At 42.0% G+C, this 24,380-nt stretch overlaps 1 protein-coding gene across 1 annotated transcript in view; it reads right to left on the bottom strand.

Moving 5' to 3' along the window:
• The window catches only part of LOC118391415 (reticulon-4 receptor-like), a 45,331-nt gene extending 37,922 nt beyond the window's left edge, over positions 1–7,409 (bottom strand). The window contains exon 1 of the mRNA XM_035782786.2: positions 6,900–7,409. Within this exon, the coding sequence (XP_035638679.1) occupies positions 6,900–6,921 (22 nt within the window). The 5' untranslated portion in view covers positions 6,922–7,409. The remainder of the gene's footprint in view (positions 1–6,899) is intronic.
• Positions 7,410–24,380: the final 16,971 nt, after the last annotated feature.

The following is a 24,380-nucleotide window of genomic DNA, read 5'->3' as shown; positions in this document are numbered from 1 at the left end:
TGAGAACTTGATCTCAACTGGCCTACCTGGTTAAATAAAGGTGAAATATATATATATTTTAAGTCTCTCAAGCTCACGAAGGTATATTAAATTGCTACTGTGCTGAGTTTCGTAGACGTAAGCTGTATTGCACTTGTTTAAAAGAGCAAGTTTAATGTTGTGAAGCAGACAGCTGTAAGCCTTAGTTATTATTCTGTTTTTAAGTTAAAGGTTACTCTTCTACCATACTGAGTGAGTATGCAAATGCTTGGTGCACTCTGACCAGATTCATGGTAGAATAACAAAGAACAGTTTTTACTCTGAAAACCCTGATGGCATCATGTTTTATCTCTGAAAGTTGTAGGAGCACTTTCTTTGTTTCGCAACACAAGAGTTCTGGCACCAGTTTTTTGTCTGTTTCCATAGTTTATACACACATTGTCCACATACCGACAGCATGGGCTCCGTCTGTTCACATGGAGGTAGGAGGGAAAATATGCCAATGTACCCCTGATAAGTGATGGAGCCGATCAAGGGTAGCATTCCAGAGAGACATCAGAGACTGTAACGTTCTTTGTTTCACGGAAACATGGCTCACTCGAGACATCTGATCTGAGTTGGTACAGCCACCTCGTTTCTTCACGCATCGCGCCGACAGAAACAAGCATCTCTCTCTGGTAAGAAGAAGGGCGGGGGTGTATGCCTTATGATTAACGAGACATGTTGTGATCATAACAACATACAGGAACTCAAGTCCTTTTGTTCACCTGATTTAGAATTCCTCACAATCAAATGCAGACTGCATTATCTACCAAGAGAATTCTCTTCGATCATAATCACAGTCGTGTATATTCCCCCCCAAGCAGACACATCGACGGCCCTGAAAGTACTTAATTCGACTCTATGTAAACTGGAAACCACATATCCTGAGGCTGCATTTATTGTAGCTGGGGATTTTAACAAGGTTAATCTGAGACAAGGCTCCTCAAATTCTATCAGCATATCGATTGTGCTACCAGGGCTGGCAAAACCCTAGATCACTGTTATTCTAACTTCCGCGACGCATATAAGGCCCTCCCCCGCCCTCCCTTCGGAAAAGCTGACCACGAATCCATTTTGTTGCTCCCAGCCTACAGACAGAAACAAAAACAGGAAGCACCCGCGCTCAGGTCTGTTCAGCGCTGGTACGACCAATCAGATTCCACACTTCAAGATTGCTTCGATCACGTGGACTGGGATATGTTCCGCTTTGCGGCGAACAACAACATTGACGAATACGCTGATTCGGTGAGAGAGTGCATCGGCAAGTGCATCGGTGATGTTGTACCCACAGCGTCTATTAAAACCTTCCCCAACCAGAAAACGTGGATTGATGGCAGCATTCGCGCAAAACTGAAAGCACGAACCACTGCTTTTAATCAGGGCAAGGTGACCGGAAACATGACCGAATACAAACAGTGTAGCTATTCCCTCTGCAAGTCAATCAAACAAGCTAAGCGTCAGTATAGAGACAAAGTGGAGTCGCAATTCAAAGGCTCAGACACGAGAGGTATGTGGCAGGGTCTACAGTCAATCACAGACTACTTGCTCCCAGACAGAATAAAAACAACTTTTTTGCTCGCTTTGAGGAAAATACAGTTCCACTGACACGGCCCGCTACCAAAACCTGCAGGCTCTCCTTCACTGTAGCCAACATGAGTAAAACATTTAAACGTGTTAACCCTCGGAAGGGTGCATGCCCAGACGGCATCCCCGGCCGGGTCCTCAGAGCATGCAAAGACCAGCTGGCTGGTGTGTTTACGGACATATTCAATCAATCCTTATCCCAGTCTGCTGTTCCCACATGCTTCAAGAGGGCCACCATTGTTCCTGTTCCCAAGAAAGCGAAGGTAACTGAGCTAAATGACTACCGCCCTGTTGCACTCACTTCCGTCATCATGAAGTGTTTTGAGAGACTAGTCAAGGACCATATCACCTCCACCCTATCTGACACCAGGTGCATCAAAGCGGGGACCGAGAGACTGAAAAACAGCTTCTATCTCAAGGCCATCAGACTGTTAAACAGCCATCACTAACATTGAGTGGCTGCTGCCAACATACTGACTCATCTCTAGCCACTTTAATAATGGAAAATTTGATGTAATCAATCTATCACTAGCCACTTTATATAATGCTTACATACCCTACATTACTCATCTCATATGTATATACTGTACGCTACACCATCTACTGTATCTTGATGTAATGTATCACTAGCCACTTTAAACAATGCCACTTTATATATTGTTTACATACCCTACATTACTCATCTCATATGTATATACTGTACTCTATACCATCTACTGCATCTTGCCTATGCCGTTCGGGCATCACTCTTTCATATATTTTTATGTACATATTCGTATTCATTCCTTTACACTTGTGTGTGTATAAGGTAGTTGTTGTGAAATTGTTAGGTATTAATGCATGGTCGGAACTAGAAGCACAAGCATTTCGCTACACTCGCATTAACATCTGCTAACCATGTGTATGTGACAAATACATTTGATTTGATTTGATTTGGATATCACATGATGTCAATACAACGATAAGGCATTCAAATGTTTTTTTTAGATTGATTATTATGATTGCCGGCTCTGCTCCAATCACTAAATACTGCCAAATTGCACAGCCATGACAATAATCACAATAACATACAGGCTCCAGTTTATTACTGCTTTTATAAAAACATTTTTTTACATCAACAATCAATAAATTGTTCAGGCAACAACCCTCATGTAAGCATTTCTTTTTTGCGGCTCGTCATTTTCACACCTAGTCAATAATTATTGGCTTTATTAAAAAAAGCTGATGATTGCTTTAACAACAGGTTTGACTTGCTGAGGGTATTATGAAACCTAAAGGCTTCGTCTGCAAGGAAGGCAGATGATCCATTTTCAAACATTGTACACTGACAAAAAACACTGAAATATTGCTGAAGCTCTTCATTGTCTCTATCGATCACCTCTATGAAACTTTCTACAGAAATATGCCTACAGAATTGTAATTTTCGTGAATGTTTGCAGTCTAAACCTATACAGTCGTAGCCAAATGTTTTGATAATGACACAAATATTAATTTTCACAAAGTTTTCTGCTTCAGTGTCTTTAGATATTTTTGTCAGTTGTTACTATGGAATACTGAAGTATGATTACAAGCATTTCATAAGTGTCAAATATTTGCAGTGTTGACCCTTCTTTTTCAAGACCTCTGCAGTCCAACCTGGCATGCTGTCATTATATGTACTGTAATTGGGATTTTTCCTGGGATGCATTTACGATCCAGAGGAGAGGTATGAACCATCACCTTCAAGCTCTTCTGAAAAGCCCATCAGCGTCAGAATAACAAAGTAGCAAGTAGCTGTGCAACCTTTTGAGTCTGACTTTCTTCAGAATAATTATGAACATAAAATATTCTCAGTTGACATTACTTTAATTGGCATAAATACATTTGTTAAGATGCTCCCTCTTTCTCCTTACCCAGTCAGGAAGCTCAAGCCTGGGGTATCAGGGCCTGAAATCAGCAAGGATAGATTACAAGTAGAAAGTCTTAATGCTGCATTACTTATTTATTGAAACACTGAATATTGGTTTACTGGTACATGCTCCTTCCTATGTCATCAATGTCATAATAATCATCAAACTCTCACAGACCCATTTACCATCACAAAACGCCTTATTGCATCACAGGGCTCTGCCTATAATAACATGAATGGACCATGAACCAAAATGTGTTCTAAATGAAAAGGAAGTTACAGATTAAGCTAAGTAAATCCCATCGGTTTAATTCGAACTCCATTGAGCAGCAATGTTCAGTTTATGTGGAAACCATTCACAGCACAGTCAATGGTCTGTGACTTCACGCTACAATACCCAAGAAAATCAAGTAAAAACACAGGTTTAACCATGCAGGTGTGTGTGATGTCTAGTTGATGATGTACATTTGCCACACCCTAATTCCCTCCTAAAATGGCTGCTTCCATTTGGCTCAATTATCAATCAACCAAACCATTCCTCCCTTCCTCTGCAACACACATAATAATGAGAAGAACATGCCTTCCACCAATAAACCACCAACATACCCTCCACCCTCCCAGACACTTTCATGGTAGATACCGCCCGTCCGTGTCCACGACTGATTGAACCATAAAGTCTCCAGCGAGCTAATGGAAGGGGCCCACCCACAGCATGCTCACACACAGGAATGGATTCAACCCTTATGCAATTAAAGCTAATCTGAGGCCAAAGGCGTAGCCTAATGGATTTCAATAAAGGAGGCTGGCTGCAACAGACAATTGGGACGTTGATTTATGTGTGCTGAACTGTGGAGGGAGAGTGGTTGATGTACAGGAAGCACAGTGAGGAGCTGTGCACATCTCAGTGGTTGTTTCTCCTAAAGGGACATCATGCACTGCTGAGTGTAATGACTACAGGCTCAATCTTTCAAAGGTGATGGGTTTGGGGATGGATTGACCTTTCCACTGACGAGATTCCTGTTTCCACTCAACATACCATATCATATGAGCATTTGTCTGATCTTTAAACCTGACCAAACACAGCAGAGCCATAACAGAGGAGTTACGATTATTTTATTGGATAGCAAAGGATTTGTGCCTTGTTCTCATTTGCAAAAACATTCTATATTTACAGTGCAGGCTGTTCAGGGTCTTTCCTCCAGTAAATAAGAATTAAAAAATAATTGTCAGTGGATTCCAGATTATTACTCACTTCCTACAGACAATGGTGTAACTGTGCACACTATAGGAAACAGAAACAATAGCTATACCTGTCATGCTTGTCATATTACATAATACCACAAACACTATGTCTATACAGACATATAGAACAACCTCGTGATAACCGGCTATCCATTCCTCCTGCATCCTCACTGTCTTTTATCCTATAATCTTTGCTCTTGCTTATACACACACCAACAGGCACGACAACGCCTCTTCCCCCTCAGGAGGCTGGAAAGACTGCTAGGCACTACAGAGGGTAGTGCATACTGCCCATCACTGGGACCGAGCTCCCTGCCATCCAGGACCTCTGTACCAGACAGTGTCAGAGAAAGGCCCTAAGAATTGTCAAAAACTCCAGCTAGCCAAGACTGTTCTCTCTACCACCGCACGGCAAGCAGTACTGATGTACCAAATCTGGAACCAACAGGACCCTGAACAGCTTCTAACCCCAAGCCATAAGACTACTAAATAGTTAACCAAATAGCTACCCGGACAATCTGCATTGACCCTCTTTGCACTAACTCGTTGGATTCATCGCTGCTGCTTCTATTTATTATCTATTTATTATCTATCCTGTTGCCTAGGCACTTTACCCCTACCTATATGTGTATACCTACCTCAATTACCTCATACCCCTACACATCAACTTGGTACTGGTACTCTGTGTAAATAGACAAGTTATTGTTACTCATTGTGTACTTGTTCTTCATGTTACTATTTTTTCTATATTTTTCTCGCTGCATATTTTTCTCGCTGCATCGTTGGGAAGGGCTAGTAAGTAACCATCTCACTGTTAGTCTACACCTGTTGTTTACTAAGCACGTGACAAATAACATTTGATTTGATGGTTTTCACCATCTGCTCTCAAGTATTTTCCATGTCTCTAATGAGTCTAATCCAACACCCTGTTTGCAATATCTCACATATTCTCTCTCTCTCTCTCTCTCTCTCTCTCTCTCTCTCTCTCTCTCTCTCTCTCTCTCTCTCTCTCTCTCTCTCTCTCTCTCTCTCTCTCTCTCTCTCATTCTCTCATTCACACACACTTCACACCCTAGTTTCTTGCTGTCTAGATTTCTAGCACACACTTAGACACTTACAACCTATGCTCTCTCCCTATCTCTCTATTCTTTCTCCGCTTCCTTTGAGCTATGGATCGTTTGATGTATTTTCATCACACTGGGCATTTGGTTGGGATTATTATTCATTATTCAGGACTGTTCTCCTCTACCCCCCAGCTGGTGTGATAGACAGGGATCCAGCCTGGCAGCCTCCCTCCCTGGGTCTGGTGGTGAATCACACTTTATGTATTGTGACCTGGGCTCTCCGGGAATTAACATTTAAGAGGCATGCAGTGGCATCCCACATGCACAGACAGAAAAAGAACAAAGACAAAAGTAGGCATGCACTCACTCATACAAACAAGAAACCATATTATTTCATTGCTATTAGGTAAGGCAAACACACCGCCCAATCCCCAACTCCCCAGTCCCCAAATCCCCACTGCGTGACTAGATGCGATATACAAAATGAGCAGTGAACACTGATAAATCATTTTCATGAGCTCTGGTGGTCTTCGCCAACATTTAGGACGACATGGGTGATTGGTCACCGTGCACAATAGTCTCAAAGGCGCTGGTTAAAAAAAAAGAGAGCGATAGAGAGAGAAAGCTTAGTGCAAACAGAACCCCCCCACACACTTTTTTATCTGACAAATGGAGCCCTTGGGATGTCACGTGTTTACACATTGATTATTTTGGGGTAACTATAAAACAACATTACATGTTTACTATGCATGTTTTATGTGTTCCAACTATCATGCAACATTAGGCTACAATATCATTTTAAAAGATAAACGTCGAAAAATACTTTGCTTATTATATATCTATTAGCCTACATTGGCATGTTACAGGCTGTATCTTCTCATTTAAACAAGTTAAGTACACATTAAGTAGGCCTAGGCTATACATCAATACGTTGTGTTCAAACTTACAATAGCAAGCACTGATATTTATATAATATGTTTCTGCAAATCAACATAAAATCGTCTGCAAATTGAATCAGAGTTTGCTAAACCAGTAAAAGACTAACAAACAAGCAAACACACGACACATTCGGAGCTGATGTAAACGTATCCCATACGTACCTCGGATAAAAACGGACTTCATTTTGGAGATAGATTCCAAAAGAAGGCACCTCTTGTGTGCGTGGTAAAATACTTGTTCTCTGCTTGAAAAGCAAAGACCCTGTTCAGAGGGATAGCAGTGGAAAATCCAGGGCACCGTCCATGAAAACTTTAGCCCAAGGTTCTAACATAGAAGCGAGATGGAGAACGCAGTCTCCTCTTCGCGCCACGCTTAGTCATTTGAGAGGTGCGCAGGGAACAAAACCTCCGATTTACATCCGAATACAGGCAACATAAAGGAACGTCTCCAAACGGACCACATAAACGCACGGGTGGCAGCAATCCAATGGGCTACAGAATTAAAACCAGCAGCTGTCCACGGTTAAGAACAGTCATATATTCAATCATCCTTCGTGTGGTTTCCAACGCAGAGTTATCCTAGATGAGTAGTTCATTATCGGTTGGCTTGTGAAGGTGGGGATCCAAAGACCTGCGCATCTCTAGAAGCTTAGAACAAGACAGGGCAGTGGGGAGATGCAGGCGCGCGGGCGTCTTTTTGAGCCAGAACGTGAGGAGGCAACTGAGATCATGGACTCATTTACACAGGCAGCCCAATTCTGATATTTTTTTCCCACTAATTGGTCTTTTGACTAATCACATCATATCTTTTGACATCTGATCTATTTCAAAGCTGATCTGATTGGTTAAAATACCTATTAGTGAAATAAATATCAGAATTGGGCTGCTTGTGTAAACGCAGCAATTATATTGGTGTTGCTGAACTTCTCTGTACTCTTTGATCACAACCCATATCCTTGAACAACAACCACATACACGCAGAACCGATGATCGCAACAAACGACATCCACTTGGCAAAAACTGGTTGTATCAACGTTGTTTCCACGTCATTAAAAAAACACACAAAGATACAATATGACGATGAATCAATGTGGAAAACTGATTGGATTAGTGAAAAGACTAAACAATTTTTTACCCAACTTTTAACCTAGATCCAATGGCATGGTGACATTTGTTGTTGATTTAACGTTAAATTAAATGTAAATCACAACTAGACGTTGAAATTATGTATGTGCCCAGTACCCTTATGTGATGGGCAGCAAACAAATGGTATATTTTTATTTAGTGATAGGTGTTGGTAGTGCTCTTGATTTATCTCGACCCGTTTAATTGACTGTAACACGACATAAAAAAACGAGCTTACATCATAGGCTAGTCGTAATGATAGGTGAGAATGAGATATTCCTATCAGGCTATTCTAAATTAAGAGAGAGAGACGCCTCCCAGCGGTGGTGTGAACACTTAAGTTACCGCACCTCCCTGACTGTATTGTCTCAACAAGCCTATATTATATAACTATTATCCATGTTGCTGTAAAAAAAAGCACACCATTTAATAGAAGCATATCAATCGTTGTTTCATGAAATGTTTGGCACAGAGAAGACAAACATGTTTTTTTTTGAATGTCTGTAAAACACACTTCAACAGAGATGTATGTTTTTGCCTTTTCCGCCTTGCCTCATTGTGTTTATGCTAATCAGCACCATGGACAGCGCACGTATCCACTGCGCTCTTTCCCATCGAGACGAGTAAACTTGAGGCTATCCTGCAGTAAGGAGTGCAGACGAGAACACTGGCTGTTGTAATTACTAGTCCTGTTTCCATGATAGATTGATGATTTGGCTCCATGTGTTTAATGAACACTGTGTGCAAGTAACAGCAGGCCTAGCTCACGCAATGCTAAACGGAACCCTATTTTGCGCCATAGAAAACATAAACTCATCAAAAAAAGAAATGTCCTCTCACTGTCAATTGCGTTTATTTTCAGCAAACTTAACATGTGTTCATACAAATATTTACAGATTCAACAACTGAGACATAAACTGAACAAGTTCCACAGACATGTGACTAACAGAAATTGAATAATGTGTCCCTGAACAAAGGGGGGACAAAATCAAAAGTAACAGTCAGTATCTGGTGTGGCCACCAGCTGCATTAAGTACTGCATTGCATCTCTTCCTCATGGACTGCACCAGATTTGCCAGTTCTTGCTGTGAGACTTTACCCCACTCTTCCACCATGGCACCTGCAAGTTCCCAGACATTTCTGTGGGGAATTGCACTAGCCCTCACCCTCTGATCCAACAGGTCCCAGGCGTCCACTATGGGATTGAGATCCGGGCTCTTCGCTGGTCATGGCAGAACACTGACATTCTTGTCTTGCAGGAAATCACGCACAGAACGAGCAGTATGGCTGGTGGCATTGTCATGCTAGAGGGTCATGTCAGGATAAGCCTGCAGGAAGGGTACCTACCACATGATGGAGGAGGATGTCGTCCCTGTAACTTACAGCGTTGAGATTGCCTGCAATGGCAACAATCTCAGTCCGATGATGCTGTGACACACTGCCACAGACCATGACGGACCCTCCACCTCCAAATCAATACCCGCTCCAGAGTACAGGCCTCGGTGTAATGCTCATTCCTTCAGTGATAAACGCAAATCCGACCATCACCCCTGGTGAGACAAAACCGCGACTTGTCAGCGAAGAGCACTTTTTGCCAGTCCTGTCTGGTCCACCGACGGTGGGTTTATGCCCATAGGCGCCATTGTTACCGGTGATGTCTGGTGATGACCTGCCTTACAACAGGCCTACAAGCCCTCAGTCCAGCCTCTCTAAGCCTATTGCGGACAGTCTGAGCACTGATGGAGGGATTGTGCATTCCTGGTGTAACTCGGGCAGTTGTTGTTGCCATCCTGTACCTGTCCCGCAGGTGTGATGTTCGGCTGTACCGATCCTGTGCAGGTGTTGTTACATGTGCTCTGCCACTACGAGGACGATCAGCCGTCCGTCCTGTCTCCCTGTAGTTGTCACGCCTTGGTCATAGTGTTTTGTGTTTCGTTATATATTTGGTCAGGCCAGGGTGTGACATGGGTTTATTTTGTGGTATTCCGTATTGGGGTTTTGTAGTTATTGGGATTTTGGCTGAGTAGGGGTGTTGCATAGGCTTGGCTGCCTGAGGCGGTTCTCAATCAGAGTCAGGTGATTCTCGTTGTCTCTGATTGGGAACCGTATTTAGGTAGCCGGGGTTCACTGTGTATTTCGTGGGTGATTGTTCCTGTCTCTGTGTTGTGTTCACCAGATAGGCTGTAATTAGGTTTCACGTTCCGTTTTGTTGTTTTTGTATATTACGTTATTTTCATGTATCGTCATTTCATTCATTAAAGACATGAGTAACCACCACGCTGCATTTCGGTCCGACTCTCTTTCAACAAACGAAGAACGGCGTTACAGTAGTGCTGTCTTAGGCGTCTCTCTAGGGAATGTGCCATCCCGCTGTACAAAAACTGGTTGAATCAATGTTGTTTCCACGTCATTTCAAACCCAGAAATGTCAAAGTGATGATGTTCAATCAACGTGTAAAACGAATTGGATTTGCAAAAAGTAATTCTGACTGGTTAAATACCCTTTGTTGGCAATGACAGAGGTCAAACGTTTTCTGTAAGTCTGCACAAGGTTTTCACACACTGTTGCTGGTATTTTGGCCCATTCCTCCATGCAGATCTCCTCTAGAGCAGTGATGTTTTGGGGCTGTTGCTGGGCAACACAGACTTTCAACTCCCTCCAAAGATTTTCTATGTGGTTGAGATATGGAGACTGGCTAGACCACGCCAGGACCTTGAAATGCTTCTTACGAAGCCCCTCCTTCGTTGCCCGGGCGGTGTGTTTGGGATCATTGTCATGCTGAAAGACCCAGCCATGTTTCATCTTCAATGCCCTTGCTGATGGTAGGCTTTGTTACTTTGGTCCCAGCTCTCTGCAGGTCATTCACTAGGTCCCCCCGTGTGGTTCTGGGATTTTTGCTCACCGTTCTTGTGATCATTTTGACCCCACAGGGTGAGATCTTGCGTGGAGCCCCAGATCGAGGGAGATTATCAGTGGTCTTGTATGTCTTCCATTTCCTAATAATTGCTCCCACAGTTGATTTCTTCAAACCAAGCTGCTTACCTATTGCAGATTCAGTCTTCCCAGCCTGGTGCAGGTCTACAATTTTGTTTCTGGTGTCCTTTGACAGCTCTTTGGTCTTGGACATAGGCGAGTGGATGTTTTTTTTGTTTTGTTTATACTTTCAGTAAAAAAAAAAATGAATTGAGTGTGACTGTTTGAGGTTGTGGACAGGTGTCTTTTATACTGATAACACGTTCAAACAGGTGCCATTAATACAGGTAACGAGTGGAGGACAGAGGAGCCTATTAAAGAAGAAGTTACAGGTCTGTGAGAGCCAGACATCTTGCTTGTTTGTCGGTGACCAAATACTTATTTTCCACCATAATTTGCAAATAAATTCATTAAAAATCCTACAATGTGATTTTCTGGATTTTTTTTCTCATTTTGTCTGCATAGTTGAAGTGTACCTATGATGAAAATGACAGGCCTCTCTTATCTTTTTAAGTGGGAGAACATGCACAATTGGTGGCTGACTAAATACTTTTTGCCCCACTGTATAACTCACATTTCTATGTGAATTTGGCCTGCTCACCCAAAAAGTTACATAATGCAGCTTTAAGGTAGGGGTTCATGTTTGGCATAGGTTTGAATAAAAACAATGTCTTTGAAAGAATGCTTGGCACTGGAATTGAACCCGCAATCCTCGGAGCCGGAGCGCACAGGTAATAGGAACTCACGTTGCCCCCAGTGGAAGGTATTGAAGGAATCTCCCGATGTCCTGGATACCTGGCCGAACGTTGAATACTGAAGTCTGGTGTGATCTAGCTACTCTTCCCTACGTATGAGATATGGCTAATTTGCCTCTGGAGGCTGAGAAAATGATGCACTCCACTGCATTGTTTTTCAGAGAAAACACAAACCTCATTAACATCTTGCAGCCGGGACAATGTGAAATTGCTTATGTTAAGCTGCAATTACATGGCAACCTACTCTTTTTACTCACATTTCATCATTTAATTGGATTTCCTAACACTTCCTGCTGTTTGCAGGCTGCAGGATGGAGGGGTGTAAGTGTAAGTCTCTCTAAAATGCATGTCTAAATCTGCCTACCCCTAACACTGTGAATAAGAACTTTTGTCAGTAACTCAGTATAATGTAGAAGTAATTATACCTGTTATACATGTTCCTATGATTGTCAGGGTTGGCAATCTGTTTATTAACCAATACATTTTAGCTGAAGTAATCGTGTATCCAATTGACTTGCTCCTGCCATACAGTACAGCTATGACTGGGCTGTAAAGTATTTCCTTCACATTACAACTAGACAACAAGCACAATGATGCAACATGCTCTTCTGCTTCTTGTATACACACTTTTATATGAAGCTTCATGAAAACTTAGTAGCTTATAAGCTGTCTATAATATTGGTGAATGCTCATGGCATGTTTGCTCTGGTCATCGGCTGTGTTTGTACCATCCCTATGACTCTTGTTCCACCCTAATGTTAAGCATTAGTAAACAACAGCCTTTGCCAGGTCATTTTTTCTGCTGCATTAAGTAATGATGCCTTAGTGAATTAGGCATGTTCCCTCATATGCCTATGGAGTTTTTATAAAGAAGCCAACATGTGAAGGTATGCATGCCCTGTCTGACATATTACATATAAATAATAAAGTATCTTAATATACTGCAGGCATTTATCAAAAGACAATCACTTTATTAAATGCATCACTTTATGCTGTTGATATTTTTCTGTTCAGAAACATATTTATTTTTTAAGTCCACACTTAAGACATGTTATATAAATCTTCTGTGCTCTGTCTTTTGGTATTAGGCTCACTGTGAGCTTGGGGATGTCTGAAATTATACATCAATACAAGGAAGGTAATATAACTGTTACAAGATTTGGCCTGAGGCAAGAAAACTTTATGGATTTTGAATCAGCTCATATATCTAGCCGAGAATTCTCCTCGGCATCACAAAAACAAGTTATCTTTATGTACATATACAATCTATCCACAGAACTCTACCCATCTCCCACTCGCTCCCAATTATATATGGAGCCTGTAATTAAAAGATGCAAATCACTGTGGGCGTTTCAACTGTCAGGGAAGGGGATGAAACAAGAAGGACTTTGTGATCCTTCTGAAGTACCTGTGACACACAGTTTTTAGTCAGTTGATTAATTCTATGCTCTGTGGACTCATTCACTCCGCTTTTAGAAAGCTTTCCGGGTCTATTAGAAGACATCTCCAAAAACACTTTACATCTCACCAAGATACCCTAACCCTACAGAAATATGCACCGTTTATGGCACAGACATGTGGTTTCATCAACAGAGTTTTATTTAAAATCATAAATCATCCTAGTACTGTCTTGGTACTGTTGGAAAGAGCTGTGAGCAGGTTCAGCAAAGGTCTCTTAGGACAGGCAATTTTCTGTACAGTAAACTTGAGCAGGAGCCATATGATGGACCCTCCAGCACCACAATATATGTTCTGATTAGAACTTAGCAGAGATTGAGTGATGTAACAACTCTGTTTGGAGATGTGTAGGAGGCTATTAATATTCTTGAGACAGTGTTCCGGAGCAGGAACCCAAAGCTTCTTAGCTGGGGGATGAAAAAGTCAATATGAAGATGAATTAATGATTCCTAAGCTCATCAGCAGCGCAGTGCTCACCAAGGCCGACATTTTGTGTACAGTCATTAATTACCTCTGTGCATACATCAGGCAGGAAGGAACACATTCGTGTTTGACATTGTGGGACTTCCAATATGGGTGGAAGACACTGATGGGCCCCAAGTCCAAAGAGGAGAAAGCTTGCCATCTGCCAATGAAAGAGAGTCAATGACAGTCACATCTGCTCTTTTCACCAGTTTGGCATTAGCGTCAGACATCTATGCAGGAGACACACAGAAACAAAACATTTAGCAAAATGACTGAAAACATATTTGTCATCTAATTACCGGTGATACTTTTTCAATAAGCTAAAAATTCCCCCTGCAGGATTGATGCCCCTTATTGAACAAAGCATAGCTCAAGTTTTAAACTCATTCATTAAGTGAATGGTAACATACCTCTTCTGCCTCCAATGAACAATAAGAATGAACACAAGAATAGGAGGACCTTTCAGCATTAATAATCACCTGTTCATGCTATTCAGGAGTACAAAATATAAGTCATCCAAACAAAAATTAGAGTGTTATGATTGAAAAGTAATGCTCAAAATACAAGTTTATGATTAAAAATGTATTCTCAAAGTAAAGGGTTATGATTAAAAAGCAATGCTCAATGTACAGGTTTATGCTTGAAAAGCAATGCTTAAAGTGCAGGGTTATAAATTAAATGTAAGGTTAGGTTTCTTTCACTATCACCAGCACGATGACAATGATTTAAGTATAGCACGGGAGTACAAGGAAACTCAGAGTGATGCATCAACCTCACATATCCACATTTATAAAGCAATGGTTCAACATAATTACCCTTGTCGAAGTCATTGTCCTTGTGAATTATCCTCTAATACTGAAAAAGTTCACACCACAAAGCAAAATATAACATGTTATGCTTATTGCCAGTCAAAATGGGCAAATTTCCACATTTCAACAAGGGCTAGAACAGTGAAGGTAAGGTAAAGTTCAGCTATTTCTCAACCCTGACATAGAAGGGACATTGACGTGTGGCCTAGCGGGCACCTTTCTCACAGTACATCACCTTCGTCAAGGTGCTTTGTCTATATTTGTTGACCGACCTTTCCTACATTCAGATCAATTGCAAAGGTATGGTGTTCTCTGACAGGGACTCTTTTAAACGTTCAAGACAATGACAAGACTGAGTCTCTTCAGCACATTGCATTACCATATATAATACTGTACTGTATATTGATACAAAGACATACGATTAATCTCTTCCATTGCTACAGTATCGTGTATTACATGTATTTGAAAGTGTAAATATCCCAGGTAAAAAAACTGAAATCATATATTTTAACAGCACGATTACTGTCTCAGTGGTTACTAGAAAGAGCAGAAAGAACGGAGGCAAAAAGCCATTACCTTGTCCTGGAGAGGGCTCTCTCTGGATGCTTAGCTGACTTCTGATGAGCAATTAAATCCTCAGGTTTCTTCTCTGTTGGTACAGCATTTAGAATAGCAATGGGAGGAAAGAGAGGGAAATGCTTCTGGATCATTATTTTCATAGATCTACTGCAGATGGGATTTTCAGTCAAGTATTGTCTACCTACTCAAATAGCTTGCTCTTGCCTGGGTTGCTCTTTGGGGGGCTGAAGAGGTCATGTCTCACCACCAATCTGACATTCCTCAGAATTCACACCCACCTTAGCTGGGTGAGAAGCAAGCAGACCTGTAACGACAGGTGAAGAGCGGAGAAGGCCAAACACACAATAGAGTACTTTCTCCAATCTGTGCCTGAGGCACCTACACTCCAACACCACCATATTATGTGTCATCCTATATCTTGTCTAATATAGAGGTGACTGCAGTCTGAATGGCCCTAATAATGTAACAAATCATGTTGTCGTTTTGCGTAAAAAGCTGTCTCAAAGGTCTGACAACTGTTGTGCGATCTGGAGCTGATGCTGTTCACACCTTGGTTCTCAGTGTTAAATAGAAACAGTCTCTCTCTCTCATATCAGTGATATGTAAACAAGGCCATTCCACAGGGCAGAGGTCAAGGCTCAGCTCCTGTTGCTAATATACAGAACCGGCGAATAACATATCAAATCCAATTTTATTTGTCACATGCTTCATAAACAGGTGTAGACTAACAGGGAAAATGACACAGTGAACAACGAATAACTATAACGAGTAATAAATTACGCATATATAGGGAGTACCAGTGCCAAATTGATGTGCAGGGGAAGAGGTCAATTGATGTAGCTATGTACATATAGGTAGGGTTAAATTGACTAAGCAACTGAATAGATAATAGACAGTAGCAGAAGCGTATGTGGTGAGTGTGAAAGTGTGTGTGTGTGTTTTTACTGTATGTGTGTGCGGGCGTATGCAGTGTGTGTGTATGTGTGTGTTGTGTGTGTTGAGGTGTCAGTGTAAGTACTGTCCATTCTGAAAGTATTCAGACCCATTTACTTTTTCCACATTTTGTTAAGTTACAGTCTTATTCAAAATTGATAAAATATATTTTTTCCTCATCAATCTACACACAATACCCGTAATGTCAAAGCAAAAAACAATGTTTAGAAATGTTTGCAAATGTATAAAACAAATACTGAAATATCACATTTACATAAGCATTCAGACCCTTTACTAAGTACATTGATGAAACACCTTTGGCAGTGATTACAATCTTCTTGGGTATGATGCTACAAGCTTAGCACACCTGTATTTGGGGAGTTCCTCTCATTCTTCTCTGCAGATCCTCTCAAAGTCTTTTAGGTTGGATGGGGAGAGTCACTACACAGCTATTTTCAGGTCTCTCCAGAGATGTTCAATTGGGTTCAAGTCCGGGCTCTGACTGGACCACTCATGCGTTGTCTTGGCTGTGTGCTTAGAGTCGTTGTCCAGTTGGAAGGTGACCAAGGGCCTTTCTCCCCCGATTGCCCAGTTTGGCCAGGTGGCCAGCTTCTTCCATTTAAGAATGATAGAGGCACATTGTTATTGGGGACCTTCAATGCTGCAGACATTTTTTGGCACCCTTCCCCAGATTTGTGCCTCGACACAATCCTGTCTCGGAGGTCTAAGGACAATTCCTTCAACCTTGTGGCTTTGTTTTTGCTCTGACATGCACTGTCAACTGTGGGACCTTATATAGACAGGTGTGTGCCTTTCCAAATCACGTCCAATCAATTGAATTTACCACAAGGAGACACCAATAAAGTTGTAGAAACATCTCAAGGATGATCAACACTGGAGCTCCCCAGGGGTGCGTGCTCAGTCCCCTCCTGTATTCCCTGTTCTCCCACGACTGCATGGCCAGGCACGACTCCAACACCATCATTAAGTTTGCTGAAGACACAACAGTGGTAGGCCTGATCACCGACAATGACGAGACAGCCTATAGGGAGGAGGTCAGAGACCTGGCTGGGTGGTGCCACAACCTATCCCTCAACGTAACTAAGACTAAGGAGATGACTGTGGACTACCGGAAAAGGAGCACTGAGCATGTCCCCATTCTCATCGACGGGGCTGTAGTGGAGCAGGTTGAGAGCTTCAAATTCCTTGGCGTCCACATCAACAACAAACTAGATTGGTCCAAACACACCAAGACAGTCGTGAAGAGGGCACGACAAAGCCTATTCCCCCTCAGGAAACTAAAAAGATTTGGCATGGGTGCTGAGATCCTCAAAAGGTGCTACAGTTGCAACATCGAGAGCATCCTGACCGGTTGCATCACTGCCTGGAACGGCAATTGCTCGGCCTACGACCGCAAAGCACTTCATGAGGGTAGTGCGTATGGCCCAGTACATCACACGGGCAAAGCTGCCTGCCATCCACGACCTCTACACTAGGTGGTGTCAGAGGAAGGCCCTAAAAATTGACCCCAGCCACCCCAGTCATAGACTGTTCTCTCTACTACCGCATGGCAAGTGGTACCCGAGTGCCAAGTCCAGGACAAAAAGGCTTCTCAACAGTTTTTACCCCCAAGCCATACGACTCCGGAACAGGTAACAAAATGGTTGCATTGTGTGTGTCCCCCACCCCCCAACCCCTATTTTACACTGCTGCTACTCTCTGTTTATCTTATATGCATAGTCACATTCACTATACGTTCATATACATACTACCTAAATGGCCCGACCAACCAGTGCTCCGGCACATTGGTTAACCGTGCTATCTGCATTGTGTCCCACCACCCGCCAACCCCTCTTTTTACGCTTCTGCTACTCTCTGTTCATCATATAGGCATAGTTACTTTAACGATACCTATATGTACATACTACCTCAATAAGCCTGACTAACAGGTGTCTGTATATAGCCTTGCTACTCTTTTTTCAAATGTATTTTTACTGATGTTTTATTTCTTTACTTACCTACACACACACACATACCTTGTTTTTTTTTCGCACCATTGGTTAGAGCCTGTAAGTAAGCATTTAACTGTAAGGTTTACACCTGTTGTATTCGACACACGTGACAAATAGACTTTGATTTGATTTGATTTGGAAGCAGGATGCACCTGAGCTCAAATATTAGTCTCATAGCAAAGGGTCTGAGTACTTTTATTTTTTTATTAAATAGCAAAATTCTATAAAAACCTGTTTTCGCTTTGTCATTATGGGGTATTTTATAGATTGACGAGGGACGTTTTTTATTTAATCCATTTCAGAAAAAGGCTGTAGCATAACAAAATATGAAAAAAGTCAAGGGGTCTGAATACTTTGCGAATGCACAGTATGTGTGTATAGAATCAGTGTAGAAGATTTAGCGCAAAGAAAGGGTCAATGCAGGTAGTCCGGGTAGCCATTTGATTAGCTATTTAGCAGTCTTGTTTAGCAGTCTTATGGCTTGGAGGTAGAAGCTGAGTCCTGTTGGTTCCGAACCTGGTGCATCGGTACCGTTTTCCATCCGATAGCAGACAGAGCAGTCTACGGCTGGTGGCTGGAGTCTTTGAATTTTTTGGGGGCCTTTCACTGACAGCGCCTGATATAGAGGTCCTGGATGGCAGGGAGCTCGGCCCCAGTAATGTACTGGGACATACTCACCACCCTTTGTAGTGCCTTGCAGTTGCCGTACCACGCGGTGATGCAGCCAGTCAAGATGCTTTCAAGGGTGCTGCTGTAGAACTTTTTGAGGATTTGAGTGCCCATGCCAAATCAGCTTGCTGAGGTGGAAGAGGCGCTGTCATGCCCTCTTCACAATTGTGTGGGTGTGTGTGGACTATGTTAATTCCTTAGTTATGTGGACACCAAGGAACTTGAAGTTCTCAACCTTCTCCACTACAGCCCCATCGATGTGGATGGGGACATGTTCGACACTCCGTTTCCTGTAGTCCACAATCAGCTCCTTTGTCTTGCGGACATTGAGGGACAGGTAGTTGTACTGGCACTACACTGGTCTCTGACCTCCTCCCTATAAGTTGCCTCATCGTCGTCTGTGATCAATACTACCTCCATCGTGTCGTCAGCAAACTTGATGATGGGGTTGGAGTTGTGTGCAGCCACACAGTTGTGGGTGAACAGGGAGCACAGGAGGGAACTAAGTCCACACTCCAGAGGAGCCCCTCTTTTGATGGTCACCATGGCGGATGTGTTGTTGTCTACCCTCACCGTTTGGGGGTGGCCCATCAGAAAGTCCAGTTGCAGAAGGAGGTGTTCAGTCCCAGGGCTAGGGGATGAGCTTGGAGAGGACTATGGTGCTGAGCTGTAGTCAATGAACACCATTCTTACATAAGTATTCCTTTTGTCCAGGTGGATGAAGGCAGTGTGCTGTGCAAAAGCGATTGTGTCATCTGTGTATCTGTTGGGCAAAGCTACATTACAGGACTAAGATCGAATCCTACTGGTGCTCTCATGCATGGTTCAGTGTTGCCTGTGTAGAGGGAAGGCTTTTTCATCAGAATTGTCCAATATTAAACCAGAAGAAAAAACATTCTGCACAAAAATTTGAATTAGAAATTAGAATTAGAAAAACTTTATTTGGAAATTTATGTAAGGCTTCAGTACATAAAAACAGATATTATGTAATATGCGTACATTTTATATCGACGGAAGGAGGAGATTGAGCTGCACCCACTGCAAGTTACGGTAAATCTCTAGCATAAACACACGGGAGTTATTCTATATTCAAAATGACCCGTGACGTGTGACGTGAGGGCGCATCAATTGACTACACCATCAGGAGCACATCATACTCGAGATCATTAAATAAACTTTACAAAAGTGCAAGTGCAGTTCCAAGTTAGTATACTTTACATCATCACTGGTCTAAAAGCCATAATCAACATAAAATGTATAATTAAAATAAATCATCATAATTAAATCATTAAGACTGAAGGGCACCTGGTCATCTACATAATTCAATAATTCATATGTACGTACATCATGATCCTAAAAAATTATATTAAAGGGAGAATCCATCCCCAGCAATCAAAATCATAATATTCATGTCAATTCGGTGAAAGCCTATGTTCTATTAGTGAGTAAAATTCTCCCTATAATTTAACCTCTAAGGGGTCTGTCTGTGAAATCAGGAAATCATTTAGGAATGCATCATAGCTACACTACATTATGGGGACACCTGCTTGTCGAACCTCTCATTCAAAAATCATGGTCATTAATATAGAGTTGGTCCCCCATTTGTTGCTATAATTCCCTCCACTCTTCTGGGAAAGATTTCCATTAGATGTTGGAACATTGCTGTGGGGACTTGCGCATTAGTGAGGTTGGGCACTGATTTTGGGCGATTAGGCCTGGCTCGCAATCGGCCTTCCAATTCACCCAAAGGTGTTTGATGGGGTTGAGGTCAGGCTTCTGTGCAGGCCAGTCAAGTTTTTCCACCGATCTCAACTAACCATTTCTGTGTGAACCTTGCTTTGTGCACAGGGGCATTGTCATGCTGAAACAGGAATGGACCTTCACCAAACTGTTGCCACAAAGTTGGAAGCACAGGATCATATAGAATGTCATTGTATGCTGTAGCGTTAAGATTTCCCTTCACTAGAACGAAGGGGCCTAACTTGAACCATGAAAAACAGCCCAAGACCATTATTCCTCCTACACCAAACTTTACAGTTAGCACTATGCATTGAGGCAGGTAGCTTCTCCTGGCATCCACCAAACCCAGATTAGTCTGTTGGAATGCCAGATGGTGAAGCGAGAACTGCAACACTGCTGGGTTTTTCACGCTCAACAGTTTCCCGTGTGTATCAAGAATGGTCCAGAACCCAAAGGACATCCAGCCAACTTGACATCACTGTGGGAAACATTGAAGTCAACATGGGCCAGCATCCCTGTGGAACGCTTTTGACACCTTGTAGAGAACTGAAGCTGTTTAGAGGGCAAACGGGGTTGCAACTCAATATTAAGAATGCGTTCCTGTTGTTTTGTACACTTAGTGTATTTAGCTAAGATGTGCTCAATCTAAACAGTGTACCAAATTATTCAAAAAGTACCATTTCGCAATGCTCCTTGTATATCTGTGGGAAATGTGGGAAAGGCTGTTGTAGCCATAGCAACATACTGTGCACTTGCTCTGGGCAGGGAGGAACTGCACGTTGAATTAGTGAAATAGACTCCTAAATTGACAGTGCAGTTTGTTTAGGCAATTGTACAGCTAGCTAGCTACTTCACCTGCTGATATGTGATTGATCTAGCCAGCCCCGAGAGAGCATTGCATTGTGGGTTTTGTAGTTGACTTGAGCTGCAACAGATTTCCACAACGATTTTCACATGTTGCTACCAACCTAGTCTCGGTTAGTAAAATTCTCTTTCGAAAGTATGTCATTTCTTGTTTTACTTCTGGGTGGTATGGTGTTAACAATTGTGATAACCTTTTTGCAAAGAAAAGAAGCAAAGTCTCCTCCCTTGCAAATGGATTCTCTCTGCCAAACACCTCCCTTCAATTAATTTCACCCATGTTTATAATGAGCACATTTGAGCTTTCATACATTTTTCTGAATCAGAAAATGTTGACTTTGTGACTGTGGAATCTTATATATCATCAGCACACATGCTTGAAATCACTGCACCAGTTTAAGCACTGCCTTTTCCCAATCCTGATTCGTGCAAATAATCAATGATAAAAACCCAAAACCAGGAACTACTGCTGCTCGTAATCACATAATTATATGTGAGCCTTGATAGATTCTCGTTGTTTCATCTGTCCACGAGAATCTGTCCATGAGAGATTAGTACCAACCTTATTATAACAACAAAATTAAAAATGTGTCCACAAAAAATATTGTTTTAGGATATTTGTGTTATTTAACACTGTTTAACACTCTTAATCATAGGAATTAGTGTTTTGGGGTGGATTATCCCTTTAACATTGACAATGACACGTTCAGAAATATCAATGGAGTAGGTTCTTCTCCAGTAAACCACTAACTGCCTGGCAAAGAGCCTTTGTAATACCAAATTCACTGTCAGGCCATTTTAGTAGTTGCACACCTCTAAATAGTGTGTGAATGTTCTCTCAGCAGTCAGTGTCTGTCTCAGTAGCAGCTTGGCTGGTGAGTGTCTTCACACAACGCAAACATTTGATCCCAGTTGTAATTGATATTCATCTAATCCCTCCTCCAATTCCAGGCGGTTAGACATGCTAAAATCATTGCATCCCTTCTGCTCATGCTCTAAAGCCTTCTACTGCTTGGCAAATTGATGTGTGTCCCGGAGGGCCTCGATACACATTAATCTGCTTAATCCAAATGTAATTGGTGCATGCTTCCTCTTCTCTTCAGAATGGCTCTGACGGGTTTACTGAGTGGTGTTCATCATCACGCTGGGCATTATTTCCCTGTCTGTTCTGTTGTAGGAGAGAAGGCTCATTGTCATACCTTAACTGCTGGTCTGGTAAGAATTCCAGGGGATGGAATGTTGGATACATACACTCATATGCTACTTTTCGACTGGTAACACCAGTGTTACACTAGGGCATAGACCCTTATGCTGTACTAGGGAAGTTGTGTTTCTAATTCTAGGGCTGTCAGTGAGGAGAATCAGCAGGTGTTAACATTTACAGCTAACCAACATTATTTAAATGAAAGCTGAAAGGTACCAGTGACATGGCTTTGGCCCAAAGTGAGAACCGGTCCGCGGGGCCATGGCCAGTGAGACACAGGTGCCGGCCCACGTAGATGCAAACAGAAAAGTCTGAGCCTTTTGGGTAAAACACTGTGGTAATTCCTGTATGGAAATGTGCCAATAGAGTGTATTACAGAGGAGGTTGGTGGGAGGAGCAACAGTTGAAGTTGGAAGTTACATACACCGTCACCAAATACATTTAAACCCAGTTTTTCACAATTCCTGACATTTAATCTTCGTAAAAATTCCCTGTCCTAGGTCAGTTAGGATCACCACTTTATTTTAAGAATGTGAAATGTCAGAATAATAGTAAGAGAGAATGATTAATTTCAGCTTTTATTTCATTCATGACATTCCCAGTGGGTCAGAAGTTTACATACACTCAATTGTATTTGGTAGCATTGCCTTTAAATGTTTTAACTTGGGTCAAACGTTTCAGGAAGCATTCCACAAGCTTCTCACAATAAGTTGGGTGAATTTTGGCCCATACCTCCTGACAGAGCTGGTGTAACGGAGTCAGGTTTGTAGGCCTCCTTGCTCGCACACGCTTTTTCAGTTCTGCCCACAAATTTCTATAGGATTGAGGTCAGGGCTTTGTGATGGCCACTCCAATACCTTGACTTTGTTGTCCTTAAGCCATTTTGCCACAACTTTGGAAGAATGCTTGGGGTCATTGTCCATTTGGAATACCCATTTGCGACCAAGCTTTAACCTCCTGACTGATGTCTTGAGATGTTGCGTCAATATATCCACATAATTTTCCTTTCCTCATGATGCCATCTATTTTGTTATGTGCACCAGTCCATCCTGCAGCAAAGCACCCCCACGACATGATGCTGCCACCCCCGTGCTTCACGGTTGGGATGGTGTTCTTCGGCTTGCAAGCCTCCCCCTTTTACCTCCAAGCATAACGATGGTCATTATGGCCAAACAGTCCTATTTATGTTTCATCAGACCAGAGGACATTTCTCCAAAAAGTATGATCTTTGCCCCCATGTGCAGTTGCAATCCGTAGACTGGCTTTTTTTATGACGGTTTTGGAACAGTGGCTTCTTCCTTGCTGAGCGGCCTTTCAGGTTATGTTGATATAGGACTTGCTTTACTGTGGATATAGATACTTTGGTACCTGAATGCATCTCCTTCCTGAGCGGTATGATGGATACGTGGTCCCATGGTGTTTATACTTGCGTACTATTATTTGTACAGATGAACGTGGTACCTTCGGGCATGTGGAAATTGCTCCCAAGGATGAACCAGACTTGTGGAGGTCTACAATTTTTTTTCTGAGGTCTTAGCTGATTGTTTTTTATTTTCTCATGATGTCAAGCAAAGAGGCACTGAGTTTGAAGATAGGCTTTGAAATACATCCACAGGTACACCTCCAATTGACTTAAAAATATGTCAATTAGCCTATCAGAAGCTTCTAAAGTCATGACATCATTTTCTGGAATTTTCCAAGCTGTTTAAAGGCACAGTCAACATAGTGTATGTAAACTTCTGACCCACTGGAATTGTGATTTAGTGAATTATAAGTGAAATAATCTGTCTGTAAACAATTGTTGGAAATATTTTTTGTGTCATGCACAAAGTAGATGTCCTAATCGACTTACCAAAACTATAGTTTGTTAACAAGAAATTAGTGGAGTGGTTGAAAAATGAGTTTTAATGACCTCAACCTAAGTATATGTAAACTTCCGACTTCAACTGTATGTGAGGATGGGCTCATTGTAAAGACTGGAAATATAATTAATGGACCGATTCATGCACATCAATTGTGTGGAAACCACATGTTTGAATCTGTTCCATTTATACCATTCC

The sequence above is a fragment of the Oncorhynchus keta genome, chromosome 12 (assembly GCF_023373465.1).
Source record: "Oncorhynchus keta strain PuntledgeMale-10-30-2019 chromosome 12, Oket_V2, whole genome shotgun sequence".
NCBI classification, from domain to species: domain Eukaryota; kingdom Metazoa; phylum Chordata; class Actinopteri; order Salmoniformes; family Salmonidae; genus Oncorhynchus; species Oncorhynchus keta.
Note: the sequence above shows the minus strand (reverse complement) of the source record. Positions and strands in the feature narration are given on the sequence as shown.